Source organism: Eptatretus burgeri, chromosome 2 (assembly GCF_056783735.1).
Source record: "Eptatretus burgeri isolate ZD-2024b chromosome 2, Ebu_testis_v1, whole genome shotgun sequence".
NCBI lineage: Eukaryota > Metazoa > Chordata > Myxini > Myxiniformes > Myxinidae > Eptatretus > Eptatretus burgeri.
In genome coordinates this window covers 63,605,674-63,624,139 of record NC_140962.1, presented here as the reverse complement: position 1 = coordinate 63,624,139, position 18,466 = coordinate 63,605,674, and the positions used below count along the sequence as shown (strand labels likewise).

Genomic DNA, 18,466 nt, shown 5'->3' with positions numbered 1-18,466 from the left:
TTGGGCCTGGAAGCCACAACTTGACCTCTCATGAGACCAATGCTTTAAACCGCCAGCCGCAAGCTCAGCATATCAAGCAAACTTTTTGACTTCAACGAAACTAATTCCAAACTAAGCCTTTTGAGGTATTCCACTGAATATTTACTTGTATCATCAATGTTTCAAATAATATGTGGTGTGATCTCTTATAAAACATCAGGTAATGAATTATAAAATGGTTTGCATGTTGGATTAAATTAACTAGAAGCACTCACTCCCTATGGCAGCTGTCAAGGGGGTCATGTTATTATATTTATGCCTATTTTAAAATGATTATCATTTTAAAATGATCTTTAAAATGATTATTATCGTATTAAAAAAGAAGTGTATACTTGAACACTGCAGGGAGTATCATATTCCATGAACTCTTTAGTTGGCTTATGTGGGATGTTAAGATAGCTATCTGCAGCATGTTTCCTCTTTGCAGAAGATGTGAAGAGTGCATGTCCTCTGCAGTGTAATCAAAATTGGCCTGATAACGTGGCGTTGTTTCATTGCATAAATAACAACGATCAGACTCTTTATCTCATAACATGGCGACCTTCATTTCATCAATATCTTATTACAGAAAAGTAAATATCTTTGAGAGTTCAAGAAACAAATGCTCAACATTTTAACTTTCATTATTCACTTCAGCCAGGTGGGCAGCACTGCCTGGAGGCATTGATTTTCAACTAACAAAACTTCTATAAACATTTTGAATGCCCTACATATTGAAGTAATAAGGAAAACTCAATCTTCACAACCTTTGTTATTCGCATCAGAGCTTAATTAGCACTGTGGGTACACAATGAATAAAACTTTTGTTTAATTATTAGAAAGTTTATCTTATAATCATCTTAAAACAGCATAAAGAATGTAAATTATCTTGACAAAAAGTTATTCTCAGAGTGACGAATGGCTCTTCCCTTTGTTCAGGCTGGGTGGTTCTCCAAATACATCTGAGCAATGACTGAGCCAAGGGTTTAGATTGGGGATGTATTGGACACGGCAGGTCTACTTACCACCTTCCGGCTGATAGTAGGGGTTGGTGTCTGGTAGAAAATGTGGGAAGTTCTCTGGCAGAAAGCTTGGTTCATTTTCAGGGCGTGAATGTGCAGAGAAAGGAGCCACAGCATATGTGTCAAAATGGTCCACGCCACTCCATGAAGGGATGTTACATAGCTCTGCGTAATCATCTGACAGAACATTTCAGGTGGGAGAAAAAGGAATTTTCATAGGTTAAATAATAGTTGCTGACATTATTTGAAAGAAATCCCCTTACAGAAATGTCTCATCGAATCCCCATGACGCTGCCGAAGACAACACACGGTTGGCATGAGATGTCAAGACAATAGCACGAGACACATTTGTGCTCCTATGAGGCACACCATAAAACCATGGTGCTTGTTTTGGAAACCCATAAGACATATCATAAAACACGAGCCACTATGGATGGCATAATGGTTGGAATGTCTGCTCTGAGTCTGGGAGGTCGGCGGTTCGGTTCAAACCCCCCCACCGAGTCATACCAAAGACTTTAAAAACAGTACATGCTGCTTATTTGCTTGATGATCTGCATTTAAAAAGGATAGGTTGGCCACCATTCTGCAGGCTCGATGGGCTTAAAGGGCCTCATTCTGCATTGAAGGTCCTTGTAAGGGAATTCAGTTGTAGTTGATATCTTAGTTGAAATGCAAAACGGTCTGGATTTTGTGTGCAATGTTGCCATTGTTTGATATTTAATTATAACAATCCATCGTTTTCTGACTCTCCACTCACTAAAGGAGTCCCACTTTCATTTGGAGGTCAGGACTACAAGACTCACTCTCACCCAGACAATGTATCACAATCACACAGTTTACGTTTAAACAATGCCACCTTGTACGATGATAACAATAACTTCGATGTCGTTTTGTTGTCAAAACTATTTTCAAGTGCATTTCGTGAAGATAATTCCAAATGCCAGATGCTGGTTGCACGCGTGCTGAAAGAAAGTCTATTCATACTTCGTAGAGTTTGGAATATCCCGCAGTGTTGTAATTTGTGGTATAAACATGAAAATTCAGGTCGTGCAACTCAAACTCAAACCATTCGTTGAAGGGACTACAATCTGACGGAGGTCCATGGCAGCCCGATGAAACACGGCCAATGGAAGTTTGGTGAAACTGGCACGGAGAACAAGCTCCGACACTACTGCTGTCAGAATCAATCTCCGCAGCTGTCTCACTCATGTCCGGCACCCTCCGTACAGCGTTCATTTTCAGAATAACTTCTTCGTCATGTTTCTATGGGAATAACCCATCTTGCCAACATTCTCAAGCATGGGGGAAAAACAAATATTGAACACACTGAATGATGTTTTTTAAACTCTCCACCGGACGCGCACATTTCAACTTTGTGTGTAGCAAACAAATTTGAAACAGGCCAGGTAAATATCACACACGTTCTTTCGCAATGAGTGAGCCATTATGCAATGATGCAGCACCTTGGTTTGTTATCCAACCTCGGTAAAGACGCAAACAGTAGATTGGCGATTTACAGGCAGCGTGCTCCATCAGAAAGTGTGCCATCTCTCAGATGGGTTGGGGGGGCTGGAGATCCATAAGCTAGCATTGATTGCTGGTGGTGGACGTTGAGCATCCTGTGGTGTCTTTTGAAAAAGAGTGGGCATGTTATCATCGGTACCCTGAACAAATTCGAAACTGCTGCCCTAACTAAACCCAGTCAAAAGTGAGAGTGGCCAGCCATTTAGTGAAAGATTTCAACCAACATTATATCTATACCTATAAAAGGCAAATCTCTATCGCTATCTCTATCTCTCGCTTTCTTTGTATGTGTTCTCTGCATGGCCACATCTTTAAAGTTACAAACTCCAAACTCAGGTACAAATACAACCTTGTGTGGGGAGTAACATAGGCTATGTGGCCACGACCTCATGTGAGGGTATGAGGGGTGGTGGGGGGCATAAATTCTCTCTGTAATTGTGTACCGTGTCAATTTATGACTCAGCCTGTCATCACCTTGTTTTGGTGGCACAGGGAATTAAAATTTCCAAATTTACTTTGGCTAGAAAGCGCTCCTTATTCATGTTTCTCTTCCCGCGCAACACCGGCTAAATATGCCAGTACTCTATAAGCCACGGACTGAACATCGTGGGTCAGTGTGTAATGAAGATGAACAGTATTCAAAAATAAAAATAAAAATTCTGCAGAAATCTCGGCTCATGGAGGAGTTAAAACAAATTCACAGACTAATCAAATGAGAACCAAGACAAAGACATCACACATGAGTGGCATAAAGGGAAGAGACAGGGTTGGGGTGGGGGGGGTTATGTGGGAGAGCATTGGTGAAAGCAGGAAACGAGCACGGATGGGTACGGGAGATGTCATAAGGTGATCAGGATGCACAGTGTTATTGAAACAATAGGAGTGGGGCATGAGACAACCAAGCCTGGTGTTGGCTTAGTGGTTAGGGTGGCTGGATTGGGATCCTAGGGTCCTGAGTTTGAGCCCCGTTGGCCACTGAATTAAAACCAGGTGGGGTTGACTCAGCCTGTCATCCTTCCAAGGTCCGTGAAATGAGCACCAGTCTACTGGTAATCGGGGTACTGCATCAGTGGCATAGCCGCGTCACTAACCAATGGTGCAACCAGCAGCCTTAAGGCTGTATATAAGAGTGTGTCTGTGTATATGAGACAACTGACATATGGAGATGTTTCCAGAGATGAAAGAATAGAGGGAAGAAAGAAAGGTGGTGAGCGTTCACCTTCGAAGTATGGAAGGCAATAAGTTGTAGGATTCTGGTAAAATGCATGACCTTGGGGTGGAGGGAGAGGGGATGGCTGGGGTAGGATGTAGGAATCAGAGGGTGGGGCAAGGGTCTTGTGTACTGTTCTGTATATGGTGGAGTCATCTGCAAAATTGTGCTGATGATTATCCAATGTAGCAAAGAGGTCATTGATGTATACCAAGAATAAGGTCGCTCCTAAAACGCTGCCTTGTCATACACCAGCCTGAAGAGTGAGATTTTGAGATAAGATGTCATCAGGAGCAACCTGCTATTTTTGCTTGCGCATAAAATCTGATAATTGCTTCAAGGAGGGACCTCCATATTCATTTATCAGACAGCTTGGAAAGTAAGGCTGGGTACCAGGTAGTTGCAGCTTTCCACGATGAAGGCAGCAGACCATGTGAGAAAGACTTGGAGAAGTGTGAGGAAACAGGAAATGATGTAGCCAAAGCACGGTTATTGAGGATAACACTGCAGGGAGCTAGCGGGACCAGTTGCAGAGGAGGTGTCATGATTGACTCAACTTCTCAACCTTAGTAAGAGAAAGGTCCATGTGCTTCAGACAGTACTCTTTTATGGGGCAAAGGGTAGGTAGAGGGAGGGAGCAATTGGCTATCTTGGCCTTTTCAGGAAGGACAGTATTGATAATATTCAGCTTTTTCAAGCAGTGTTCAATATGACTGCATCCTTTGTGAAGTGAAGGTACAGAAGGGGAATGTGTACTGGAGACAGACTTGACCAGTTACCACCAGGTTTTAGATGATGGTGAAAGATTTGATCGGCTTGTCCGCAGTCAATTTGATGTCAAACGACCAATGTCATGGATTATGGGTAAATGCAGAGGGCCTTTAGGTTTGCATCAGTTGGGTTTGCCTTAAAGGTGGAGAAAACAAGCTGCTTTTCGAAATGACCTCACCACATGCTTCAATGTGCCACGACAAGGATATTGAATAGGACAATTGCAGGCATGAAGGGAAGAAAGCAGTCTGTTAAGGAAGTAATTCCAGGCAATGTCGATGTCAGCATCCGATAAGATAATGGACCAGTCTGAGGGAGCTCGCAGATTTCAGATCAGACCAATCTGCCTTGCCTAATATTCACCACCAGTGCACTGTGTGGATACTTTAATATGCAGCAATTGGCAGTATGAGCTCACCCACTTCAAAGGTTCTTTGTTCTTGCTTTCATCAACCAACAGTTGGATCAGAATATAATTTATTTTTTATAAAGAGCTCTCTTTTTTTCTTATTAGGACGCATACAGAAATAATGGGAAGCAGTGCATACACAGTGTGTCTGGGGGAGGGGGTGGGGGGTGCATGGAAAGAGGGGTGGGTGGGGAAGGAAGGGGGCTTGGGAAAGCTTCCACTTGGAAAATGGATGGATCACAGTCAATTTAAAGCCACACTGTTATACATATTCCCAATTTTTTTTTCCGAATCTTATTTTAACCTCGAAGACTCATAATGCAGAATTTGGAAGAATTTGTGCAAAAACCAAATGAAGGAGTAGCCTGGAGGGTCACAACTAATAAAACAGAGCTTGGTTTGATGCAACATTCATGTGAGGACATTTGAAGCAAAATTTCCACACTCAGGGTGAAGAACAAGCCAAATGAAGGGAGGAGGAAAAAGAAGAATAAAAGCATTGTGTCAAGACTAAATCATCAGGGCTTTCAAGGGAAGTTAAATTATGCCCCAAAGCACACCTGACGTGCACACATTTTGACGTTCTACTAGATATTTTGCTTTCACATCACAATAGAGCTGAAAAACTGCCCATTATCGCACCCATCTCTGAAATAGACATAAACAGCATTTCACATCCAACACGACACTTCAAGATAATATTTATGCTTCTCGACGAATATTGGTCGTTTCAGTCTCTTAAAAATAAATTATCATGATCGTCATGAAACATGCAAACCACAATAAGCTTCACAGAAAATAACCAAGGAATGTGACTCTCTGTGGATCTGCTTCAGAAGGTGCTGACACTTGCAAAATGAATTGTTCACACATTACAGTGCAGAGCTCTCATCCAACTATATACAGGGTGGGACGAAATTAAATCTACCTTTTTATTTAACGACAATATTTTGTATAATCGGTCGATTTTGTTTGTTTTTGTCTCATATAATAGACAGGATTCGTGAAATTTTTGTTTGTTGGAGTGAATAAAATGCTTCAACAACCAATAAGGAGCAATATCATTAGTCGTTGATGAATTGCTCAATCAAAGCATCGCGTCTCTGGATGACAGCTGCCACACTGAAATTGTCGATGACTCGCTGAGAGCTGGAGCTGGTATGCGTCTAATTTCCGATCTAATCTTATCTTGCAACTGTGTGTGTGTGTGTGTGTGTGTGTGTGTGTGTGTGTGTGTGTGTGTGTGTGTGTCTGTGCGTGTGTGTTGTTTTGGTAAATTTTAGCAGTGAGGGACTCCCAGAGGTAGTAGTCAGGATGAGACAGATCAGAGGAGTAGGGGCATTGTGTTGCAATTGCCAAAAGTTATGGGTTGTCCTTCCATCTGATTTCTTTCTCCCATCTTATTAATTTTGGTCTGGTGCTGCAATAACTATCTTGTTCGGATACAGTTTCAGATCATCGTGTATGATTCTGCCAACGGTTGTGAGAGAGGTCCACACCAGTTGCACAAGTCGACATGTCGACTTTTTCGGAGAAGCCTGTAAAGCTTCTCTTTCAGCCTCTATGTTGACGGGTGTTTTCAATGAAGGTTTTTTTTTCAACCACTATGTCGTTTAATTCGGTTTTTCATAGTTCCAGTGTCTAAAAACCTTTAAACATTGTTTGATGGTTTTTATTGTGAAATGCTTGCATTTGGATAGACGTGACAAATTTGCCTTTGTGTGGAAACATGTGACTTCATCACAAAAAATGCCGAAAAAAAAAAAAGAGGATGGTGTCACAAAAATTGGGCGAAATTTAGGTATGTAATAAATAGATGGCCATTACATGCTCTTCCTGATCAGCAGGATGCAATACTTTGTGGATCACTCTATCCTTCAAGGTCTGTCATAAAGTGAGCTGTATTGATTACCAACAGTGACGTACACTTCAAATCTCCAGTTGAGAGGTTAAGTAGACGGAGCAGCACTATCATGGAAAACAATAATTTCATTCTTACCAGACATTTTTGAAGGACAAAGAGCACATTCCAGGCCCCACGCGGCTCCATATCTGCAGCAACATTCAGTGTACGTGGCTTGAAGACCCAGCACAGGACGGCTGCACATTGATGTGCGTGACACCTCCATCCAGCAGATGTTCATGTGTGAATTCTCTTCAGTTGTTGCTGAAGGATAACGAACAGAACAATGTTTCCTGCCAGGTCCTTATGAACAGTTCCACATTTGCTTAGATGAAGGATGAAACACTAGAAACATCATGTGCACCCCACTTCTTACAGCAGAAAATATAGGTACTTACATTGATTTTCACTTGATGAAATCCATTGTTTAGCTTATCTGCCGACGCTGATACTGACACGAGACAAGTATTCCATTGTATCTTATGGATAGTTTCCTTCATTCACGATATAATGTGCACAATGAAGCCTGATTGAGTCATCGTCTATAGCATGCATCTGAAAAAATTATTTCAACTGGATCGATAATTTGCTTTGCCACACTCTAGTTGATAAAGTAAGGAACTAGAACGGCACTCAGTAGAGTGCATACCTCAGCCAGGCTGAACAGTTTACATTTTGCATCCCACTGATAGGCTGGATATGAATCCGGACCTTAAGTAAAATTGAATTAGCTTGTTATTTGACCCAACAGGTCACTGACCCAACTCATCCACCAAGTTTTGTTACAATCTGTCCACAATTTTTTGATATATCATGCTATATATCGTTTTTGGCCCTATCGGTTAATAAATAATAAAATAAAATAAAAACAGAACGTCACTTATGGAGCGCATCGTCTTGCCTCGTATGTTCATTCTGATCAAAAATACCATCGTTAACTGAACACGCCACTATTATGACCCACGGCTATTATGGCCCATTTACCCGTATCAGCCATGCACCCTATTATGTCACATCGTTTGTTGGCATGCTTTATGAACGTCACAAATTTAATGCTTCACTCACGTCGGGTCATAGATCAGATATATGAAGTTTCAGATTTTTCGAATAAAGATTTAAATTAAACAAATGATGGCTGGGATACCACTTCACTGATGATATCATTTTAACCCGACATACCCTGTGGTGAGTTTATGACATGCCAAGTTTCAATTTTTTCCGTTGAGCGGTTTTGGAGAAAATGTCAATTTTTTTTCCTTTAATCCAATATGGCTGCCACACCGCGTGACCTCCGATGTCAGAGTTAGCATTAAAATATTTTCCATGGGGAGTCACCACTATGTTTAATGTTTCGCATTGATTGGGCAGGCGGTTGCAGAGGACACCATGTTTAAAACGAAAATATATAGCCGCGGACACAAACACAGACAAACCGACACGGGCATTGCAAGAGTCTTGCATCCCCTTCGGGGCGAGACTAATTAAAAATGATCATATCCAGATCCGGATCCGGTTCTTCACCAAAATCGAATCAATTCAACCTCATCATACACCCAAGCTGTAAACCACGTTATGTCAGTAATCCGTCCATAACCTTTTGAGATATCATGCTGACAGACAAGCAGGCAGACAAACAGGGGTGAAAACATGGCGTCCGTCCGCCTTTGGCGGAGGCAACAAAAAGGAGGCTTTGTAAATTGGCAGTTTTTCAGTGATTTGTTTCAATTGTATTAACAGCTCACATTATTGGGTGCCAAATAAAACATGAGCCTGTATTTTGGACCTCCAGGGTTAAAAAAAAACAACAACTTGTAGTCCTGCTTAGAACTCAGACGAATGGCAAGGTGGTGGAAAATCAGAAATCTTAACCACATGTGGGCATTCAGTACCAGCTAAATGAATTTGTGCCAACACACAACCAAAGATACCAACTAACGTATGTGTAGCTCTGATTTATGTCACGAGGACTCATCGGGAACTTGCCACTCAAGTTTGATAGGCATGAGAAGCATTTGTACGAAGCCGTGCGACTCGAATCCTGACACAATGAGCAGGCTGGTGATTTTTGTCTCGTTCCACTCTCCGATTTAACAACAGCTCGTTGCAAAACCAAAAAGAGGGATCATTGAAACTGTCAGAATTATTAAACCAAGACGTGATTCTTATCGTGCGCTTAGAGTTAAACAGCTTGGCAATTTAGTCTGGATGTCACGAAGAAGAAATATATTACAAACACCATTTGCATTCACATGAAGTAAATCATTAGAAACATCATAAACAACTGCACAGTTCAACTTATGCATTCTGAAGGCTTTTGTTTGAAAACGAGCTCAACGTAGTGTCGTGTGTTCCGGCACCTGCATGCTCTGTGCGGTTCACACAACGTTTCTTGGTTTCATCAAGGACCGATGGCGGTGTGCAGAAGCAGACGTAAGATCCGTCTGTGTTGAAACATTCGGCGTCCACGCAGCTAAGAGGGTTTTGGCACTCGTCGATATCTGCGGAGAAGCGGAACATCCCACAGGGCAATTCATCACTCCCGTTGCAACGATCAAAAGACACCACAACCATTAAACAGTGGTGTCATCCATGAGTTACAAAGTGTTTTGTGAACTATGTGAACTAGGCCTGCTCCCGTTATACTCGTCCGATACCCTTAGAGGAAGGAGGGTAAAAAAAAAATTATATTAATAAAAATTATCGGCATCATCAAAACCACAAGCACAATTAAATTTGAGAGGACAAAGTTAACACTGTAACAATAATCTGTTATTTTCATTTCAAACTGCAATTGCATTCTGTTGCAATTGCCAAATTCTGTTGCAATTTAAGGGAAGCTTGCACATCATTTGTTTCTCAGGCTTGAACTGTTAGAACAGATTTATTTTGTCCGAGTTCCTTTATATGCTTTCCTTTTCAAAAGTACAATCTGTTCCCTCAGTACTGGACAAAACAACACAAGATTACATCAAAAAGAACAGAGAGGAAATAGATGCAGTTGTTAAAAAATAATCCCATTAATGAGAAGCAATGGCTTGCTGGCACTACATGGAGAATAACAAAACAATTGTTGTTTATGGAGGATATCAGTAATACATTTGAACATTTTTATTCCTCTGAAAACCTCAACTACCGGTGGCGGTGGAGGCCCTTACACTTGACAGAGCATTGTGGGCACTTATGAGAAGCGCAACCAGGCATTACTCATTCCACCACAATGCCACTATGACCCAATGCGAGAAACAATTTTCAAACCAAACCTCTTCAGAAGGCTCAATTTGCTAATAATATAAGAAATGTGCTTGCTCATGGATGCATCTCATCTTGGGTAATGGAAAACAGGCCATTCCAGTTGTGAGATTTTTTCATGTAGAGAACAACATCTAAATAACTAGAAGGGCACTCTGTAGAAGCACATACCTCCACCATGTAATGCCTGATCCACAAGAACATATCGGGCCCAATACATGCTTAAAATGTCATGCCACATTATCGTTTTTGGCCCAATTTCTCAATGGTGAAGAATCACTTTAAGAATTAAATAATTCTCGTATCCAGATCCAGATCTTCACCAAAATCGAATCAATTCTTCCTTGTCACACACCCAATCTGTCCACAAGTTTCATCCGAATGCATCCACAACTTTTTGAGATATCCTGCTCATAAACAGGCAGACAAGCTGGTAAGCGATATGGGTGGTCGCTGCATAATTGCAAACTAGTAATAGTTTTTGACGGATTGGGCTGAAATTTTTTGACAAAGAGGTTGATTATAGTGCGCATAAAAGCCTGGAAGCCGATTTTTGATTTTCGAAAAAACAATTTTTTTAGGGTTTTCCAAAAATTTCAAAGTCCCGTTGCTAGGCAACGGTGGCATCCATAGCAACGGTGCTCAAAAGCATACAACTAGATCCTGGTGTGAACCTACCTGTCAAGTTTCATCAAAATCGGTTGACTCCTCTGGCCTCCAGAACTGTCCATTACATACAAACAAACAAACATACATACAGACGGAAAAGCTGAGAATAATGGAAGTCTGGCGACCACCCAACAGACAAACAAACAAACAGAGGTGAATACATAACCTCCATCCACCTTCAGTGGTGGAGGTGATGAAGCAATTACAAAGTCTCCAAAGTAAAGCAATAAGTTTTCAAACTCCTTTCATTGTTGAGCACCGTACCTCAAAAGGTATATATCTAGTGGGCGGTAAAAGGACAGTAACAAGGCACGTTCTTTGTGAACTGCAAATCGACTTGAACTTTGACATCAAGCTTGACCAGCACCTGGAATGCGTTATCTACAAACAGACATCTGACCTGAACGAAACTTGAGGAGTGGACTGTTGAGAATTAACCCGGTCCAACCCCCCCCCCCCCAAGTGTCATGGTCGTCGACTCGAGGCCTCGCAATGTCCCTGAGATTTTTTTCTTGCCAGTAAAAACACAAGGCAGCATCAAACAGCTGGATAAACAACTGGCTGGCCCTTACATCATCGAAGCCAAATAAGGCAGGCGCAGAGCATTTCAAACTGACAACACTCTCCAATGCACGATATGAACTCAATAAAATTAGAATTCCTTTATAAAGTTGTTCCTCGCAGCAAGTTTTGGTGTGTGTGTGTGTGTGTGTGTGTGTGTGTGTGTGTGTATGTATGTGTGTGTGTTGAACCATGGACTTAAGACTTCTGAAGCCATTCTGGAAAACTTTTGGTGCAAATAATGATAAAATTATAATTTAAACAAATAAATTCAAGCATGTTTGGCATGACCGTAGAGTATTAATATCACCATATGTGTTGAGGAAATATGAGGAAAATGTCAGAGAGAAAGGATAAGGTGAGGCAACTTTCTGAAGACCCTACAGTTTGTCCGGTATGTGAGTGCTACCAGTGTATGAGGAAAAATACATTGCTACACCTGATGGCTGACTCATTTAAAACTTCTTTGTTTGCGCTATCCTTTTGAAAATGTATTGTCCAATTTACTCTCAATGTGATTGACAAGGTGCGTGGGAGATGTTTCATGAGTTCCCTAACAAGGGACTTAAACACAGGTGGAGGTCATTCGGCCCATCAAGCCTGCACAACAGTTGCCAATCTGTGGTTGTTTGCCAGTGCTCTATCCTTATTAAATGTTGATCGTCAAGCAAGGAAGCAGCACTGACTTGGTCGGGGTTCAAACCGCCAACCTTGCCCCCAGACTCATGGCAGACGCTCCAACCTATATATATATATATATATATATATATATATATATATATATATATATATATATATATATATATATATATATATATATATATATATATATATATATATATATATATATGTCACGAGAGTCTCGTCGAATCTTCATACCTCTTTACCTCTCCATGAGCAAAGTGAACCGGAATGAGCTCCATCGTTGTCATGATATGGGATGATGAATCTCTGTTCTTGTAAGAACATCAAAGGTGAAATGGGACGAAAGGCAGGAGATTACTGTTCGGTAATCTTTAGTCTTTAACTTGTCGTCTCTAACTTATTGTTCGGTACTTATGTTTTTCAGGTTATTTAATTCAAGTAGCACCACGGTCGGTTTTCATCATGTGCAGAGGTCCAAACTTCTTGAATGAAACTTTAGTGGTGCTTGGAACACCCCAGATCCCAGGTTAACGGATTTCTCAGGGAAACAGATGGAGGAGCTTTCTGCCCTCTGTGTGCACGTATGATTCCGTACCCCACTGTGGGACATCAGGGCAAACGTGACTGTTCGTGATCATTTCAAAGGCTAAGGACCTACCCTCGGTGAGTTGCTGCAACGTTTAAGAATGCTGATGAAGCAGCCCGCAGCCAAGGCAGGAAGTTGATAATTTGGCCAGGCTACCAGCCCACAATATCGTCCTTTTTGTAAAGGACATCTTGGATCTTCAACAATCACAAACAAATGCTTGCAGATGGGCCGGTTGCCTTAATCACCCTACAAAACACCAGGATGGCAGTTTGTAGCGGGGTCGGAAATTGAACCCAGACTAAACACGAAAGGCGAGTCTGCAAACGTTGTCATCCTTTCAGTCAATCCTCCCTCCCTATCCCCACCCCTAAAAACCCTTTGCATGGCCCTATTTTCTTAAAGCACAAGTTGCCAATTCCCTGCAAGTGTCAGCAAATCTGGATGCCATTGGCAGAGAGCGCAGCATTGTGTGGGTTCTGGGTTCAATTCCTGATTCGACTACAAACTGCCATCCCAGTGTTTTACAGGCAGGGCAAACTCTCCCATTAAGAAGGGATGTCAAGCCAACTCATTGACTCAAGAAATACAAGAAAACTGAGACACAGGAAAAGTAGTTCTCCCACCTGGACACATCTCATTGTAGCCTTACCAAACAACATACACATCAGATCTGAATTATAGAACAATGGCTGCACAAGAAAATAACAAAAAAAAAACAAAAACAAACAGCCTATGAGTTGATTCAGTACACGCAGACACCTCGAGCTGTGCACACTCACCTCTCAGTTGTTTAGCTTGGGTTTGAATCTCGACGCAACTACAAACTGTCATTCCGGCGTTTCACATGTTCGGCGGTTCAGCATGTTTGTGCTGTCCAGAAGGAGCATGTTAAGCCGGATGACCCATCTGCCAGTCCTGGTTGTTGGTGGATGTTTGCACGGTGTCTTTTGCTAAGTGTTGGCGAGAATTATCACTATCACCCTGACCGAATTACATAATTCCTGTTTAAATTGCAAGTAGGAAGACATCTGGTCTTCTTGGATATGCCTTAATACTAGGTTACACCGCTTGCTTGCTCAGAGTGTGGTTGTTGTCTTGGTAGCAGCTTCTGCACTACAAACAAATCCATATTGCCAGGTTGTTCACGTGGCATATGCGAATGCCTGTCTTCAGCTACAAAGGGCAACCATGACGGGCAGACAGATGTATTTCTCTGCATTATTTTTGTTTTTGGAGCAGTATTCATATTATGTAAATAAAGAAAGGGTGGATGTAAATCGAGAAAAAAACAAGCGAACACAAGGAGGGGTAGTGGGGAGAGAAGGGAGATTTGTGAAGTGTTAGAGGAAGGGGAAGTAATATATACACAGGGAAGAATAAGCACACAAGTTAGTTGGGGTTTGGAAGAAGGATGATCACAGTTACCAAACGTTTGTACGTGCTTCATATTGGCCATGCTGCTTTGGGGCAATGGGGCATTACTGTGATTTGGAAGCCGCATGGTATCGTTGGCTGTAATGAATTCCTCACATTGTGGACAGACTGCCAAAAATGTTTTCATGTCCAGCAAAGCTATCATTCAAGTCTCACTGGACTCATCAATAAAGTTGGACGTGTTTGAGAAAAGAGGTGTCTCTAGTTCCTTCGAACAAACCACTAGGCCATGGCTATAATTTAAGGCGGTGACCTTCACTATTATTTAGAGGGGGCCACTTTTGCCAATACGACATCAGTTTGAGAGCTGCCACACTGCCTGCAGGACTCCATAATGGCTGCTATTCCGTCCTGCCTCCACATACTCGTCTTCGTTGTGGTTGACTGAGCTGCAAGCGTAATTGTTTATACACTCCAACCATATCCTGATGTGCAGTCGTTATATTACTTTTACTAGCAAATTCAACCCGTCACTTCGCTAACAGGGGTATGGAGAGAGGGAGAGAGGGAGAGAGGGAGAGAGGGAGAGAGGGAGAGAGGGAGAGAGGGAGAGAGGGAGAGAGGGAGAGAGGGAGAGAGGGAGAGAGGGAGAGAGGGAGAGAGGGAGAGAGGGAGAGAGGGAGAGAGGGAGAGAGGGAGAGAGGGAGAGAGGGAGAGAGGGAGAGAGGGAGAGAGGGAGAGAGGGAGAGAGGGAGAGAGGGAGAGAGGGAGAGAGGGAGAGAGAGAGAAAGAGAGAAAGAGAGAAAGAGAGAGAGAGAGAGAGAGAGAGAGAGAAAGAGAGAGAGAGAGAGAGAGAGAGAGAGAGAGAGAGAGAGGTGATGGGCGCTGGTGGGGTTAGTGAAGAGAATGATATGTTATGCTCAATGACTGAACACACACACACACACACACACACACACACACACACACACACACACACACACACACACGTACACACGTACACACGTACACACGTACACACGTACACACGTACACACGTACACACACACACACACACACACACACACACACACACACACACACACACACACACACACACACACACACACACACACCTGGTCGGTCTCTGCTTCACCTCCCGATGAACCTCACCCACATTGATGAAATTGCGAAATTGATCCCAGCAGCAGTTCCGAATGATAAAAATAGCGTTCATTTGTCCAATTCGCACTGTCTTTGACACACATTCCTCTTCTCGACATCCGGAGAGTGGTATGGTGGTGGAGGATGTTTGGGAGGAGGTTAGCATGAGAGGCGGGGAAATGAAGGCAGTGTCATGGGAGGGGAAGGCAGTATGAGGGGATGGGAAGGGAAGGCAGTGTCAGGGGAGGGGTAGGCAGCATGAGAGGAGGGGAAGGCAGCATGAGTGGAGGGGAAGGCAGCATGAGGGGATAGAAAGGCAGCGTGAGGGGAGAGGAAGGCAGCATGATAGTAGAGGAAGGCAGTATGAGGGGAGGGAAGATAGCATGATGGGAAGTAAAGCAGTGTCATGGGAGGGAAAGGGAAGGCAGCATGAGGAAAGGGAAGGAAGCATGATGGGAAGGGAAGGAAGCATGATGGGAGGGGAAGGGAAGATAGTGTCAGCGAAGGAGAAGGCAGCATGATGGGAAGGCAGCGTGAAAGGAGGGGAGGGAAGGCAGCATGATTGGAAGGGAAGGCAGTGTAAGGGAAAGGGAAGGGTGTGTGAAAGTAGGGGGAGGGAAGGCAGCAGGAGGGGAGGGGAAGGGAAGGCAGTGTCAGAGAAGGGGATGGCAACATGAGGGGAGGGGAAGGCAGTGGGAGGGGAAGGGAAGGCAGTGGGAGGGGAAGGGAAGGCAGCATGATGGGAGGGGAAGGGAAGGCTGCATGAGGGGAGGGGAAGAGAAGGCAGTGTCAGAGAAGGAGAAGGCAGCATGAGGGGAGGGGAAGGCAGCATGAGAGGAATGGAAGGCAGCATGAGAGGAGGGGGAGGGAAGCCAGCATGAGGGGTGGGGAAAGGAAGGCAGCATGATGGGGGGGCAAGGGAAGGCTGCATGAGGGGAGGGGAAGGCATCATGAGGGGCAGGGAAGGTAGCATGAGGGGAAGGGAAGGCAGCATAAGGGGAAGGGAAGGCAGCATAAGGGGAGGGGAAGGAAGTGTGAGGGGAGGGAATGGGAAGGCAGTGCACTGGGGCATTAGCGGGGCAATAAAACGCACCCGAACAGCAATGTTTTCTTTTTATCCACTGGCTTATAAATAAAACTGGGAGGGAGCATTTAAAACCCATGCTATCTATCTGACAAAAACCTGCCTGTTACATGCTCACACATGCAGTGACCCTTGCTCCCCTACGGTCGGCTTATTCTGAATTGGATTCGTACATGCTACACTCTGGGGAAGCCATATTAAATTAAAAACAAAACCCTCACCCAGTCTTTGATAGCCCCCCCCCACCCCCGTAAGCATTCCTCCAACCTCCTCGCGGTCCATGCTAACTGTGCATGAGCACTAGCGATGTACTCATCCTTTCACTCGCACACAGATTTTCCCACACCCGCACTGCACACCAGGTCCCGTGTGGCTTCGTAGCCGCAGCACGTCCACTCCCCGCGTGAAGCACATGGTTCACAAGACAGCCGCATAACCTCCTCCACAGTGCCAGACACCACAGGCCTGGGTGCGAGTTCGGACCACGCACCCACGAAACCCTAGCACTGCACACACCTAACCAAGCATGCAGGCATGCACACACCCACGTTCAGAAACATTTGTACCCATATTATGTACCACGTCCGTGTATGCTGTGTACATTCCTCTTTGTTTGCAGCAATTTCCAAACATGAATACATGTATGTATATATATATATATATATATATATATATATATATATATATATATATATATATATATATATATGTATATATATATATATATATATATATATATATATATATATATATATACATATATACATATATATACATATACATACATATATATACACACATATTGTAATGAAAGCAGACCACAGGAAATGGTGAAAAAGAAAACTGTGCACGGAATTGCCGGAAAAAAGGAACCCTGTGGTCTGTATTGTCATGGCTTGCAAAAGCAGCTTGTAGAGCATGGCGATCATGATGGTTAATTATGATCTCACCTGGAATTTAGTCAAGTGAGCTAAGGCGATCGGGCAGTGTCCGTAGGTGAGTGAGTGAGTCAGTCAGTCCGTGAACACTTCAGTCATTGTCACTTGAAGCAAACACACTATTTTGGTGAAACTTCGCCACAAGCTTCATATCTGATGCCGAACAATGGTGTATTGACCACAACAGCTGGGTTGAACCTTCGCCACTGCCAAAATTGGAATTTGCTCTCTTCTCCAAAACTACACAAACAATTTTAGTGAAACTCGGCCACATCATTTATCACCAGTGATGGACCAAGGTGTATCGACCACATCAAAATCCGCGCTCAGTAAGGGGTCTATGGGGGGAGTTTGACCCCCCAAAATAAAAATTAGCTCTCTTCTCCGAACTACACACACAATTTCAATGAAACTTGACGACAACCTTCATCACCCATGATGTACCAAAGTTTGTTCACGGCATTAAAAAATTCAGGGTCTGAGGGTGTCTTGGGGGGTTTGAATGACTGTTGCTCCTGATCTAGGTGAGCCTCAGGACAGGTGGTCCTCTTTTTTTCATTGCGCTCAATGAAGTAACAATTTCTGCCATTCATTACTCAATATATAATCCTCCACTCAATATAATCATCCAAACAGTCAAAAAGATTAAGCCTAATGCTTTGCTTGAATAAATACATTTAGTTATAATAATCATGAATTTGTTACAATTTTCAGATTTCACTCCAGATTTTGACAATTATTTAGTACACATGATCTGATTCTCAAATCCAAAATAATATATTGATTATATAATTTCATTAGTCAATGAGAGTAGATCATGTTTCCAAGGCAATGCATGTTTGAATAAGCCGAATCAAAATGGAGGATAAGACCCCTGCGAGGCGAAGCTGGGCTGACCAAGGAGAAGGCTTTCATGGAGGTTAACCGTTAAATATTGTTACGTTTGTGGGGGTAGATGGAGGAATCCAATCATGAAGATAGGATTGTAGAGTACAGTATTATCTGTGGACAGGTCGGAGATCCTTATGTAATTTAAGTAGGGAAAACTGTGAGCTTAAGACTGTTTACGTGTCACCTCATGACACAAACAAACCCAGGTTCAAATTCCATAACATCTCATATGCATTTGTCCATTGTTTAATAATGTCCTTGTAATTCATATAAAAATACAGAACATCAATATTTACTAATGTCTGCCTTAATTGCATGTAATTTTTGTATGGAAGCTCCAAAATGATCCTTAGATTAATAAAAAAAGACAAACCCAAAGTTTATTGTCATTGATGCCACATCTTTTACACTCCATTGATTAACACATTACATTCATTCTTCATGAATGTTGTTTGTGTCCTTT

General features: G+C 42.8%; 1 protein-coding gene across 4 annotated transcripts in view; it reads right to left on the bottom strand.

The window, feature by feature from the left end:
* LOC147032174 (latent-transforming growth factor beta-binding protein 1-like) overlaps nt 1–18,466 on the bottom strand; it is a 293,202-nt gene that overhangs the window by 25,615 nt on the left and 249,121 nt on the right. For all 4 annotated transcript variants that reach the window (XM_085869539.1, XM_085869540.1, XM_085869541.1 and 1 more), the window contains 3 exons: nt 9,218–9,358; nt 6,957–7,124; nt 1,044–1,217 (listed from right to left, as the gene is read on the bottom strand). In XM_085869539.1, coding sequence (XP_085725665.1) covers nt 1,044–1,217; nt 6,957–7,124; nt 9,218–9,358 — 483 coding nt within the window. The remainder of the gene's footprint in view (nt 1–1,043; nt 1,218–6,956; nt 7,125–9,217; nt 9,359–18,466) is intronic.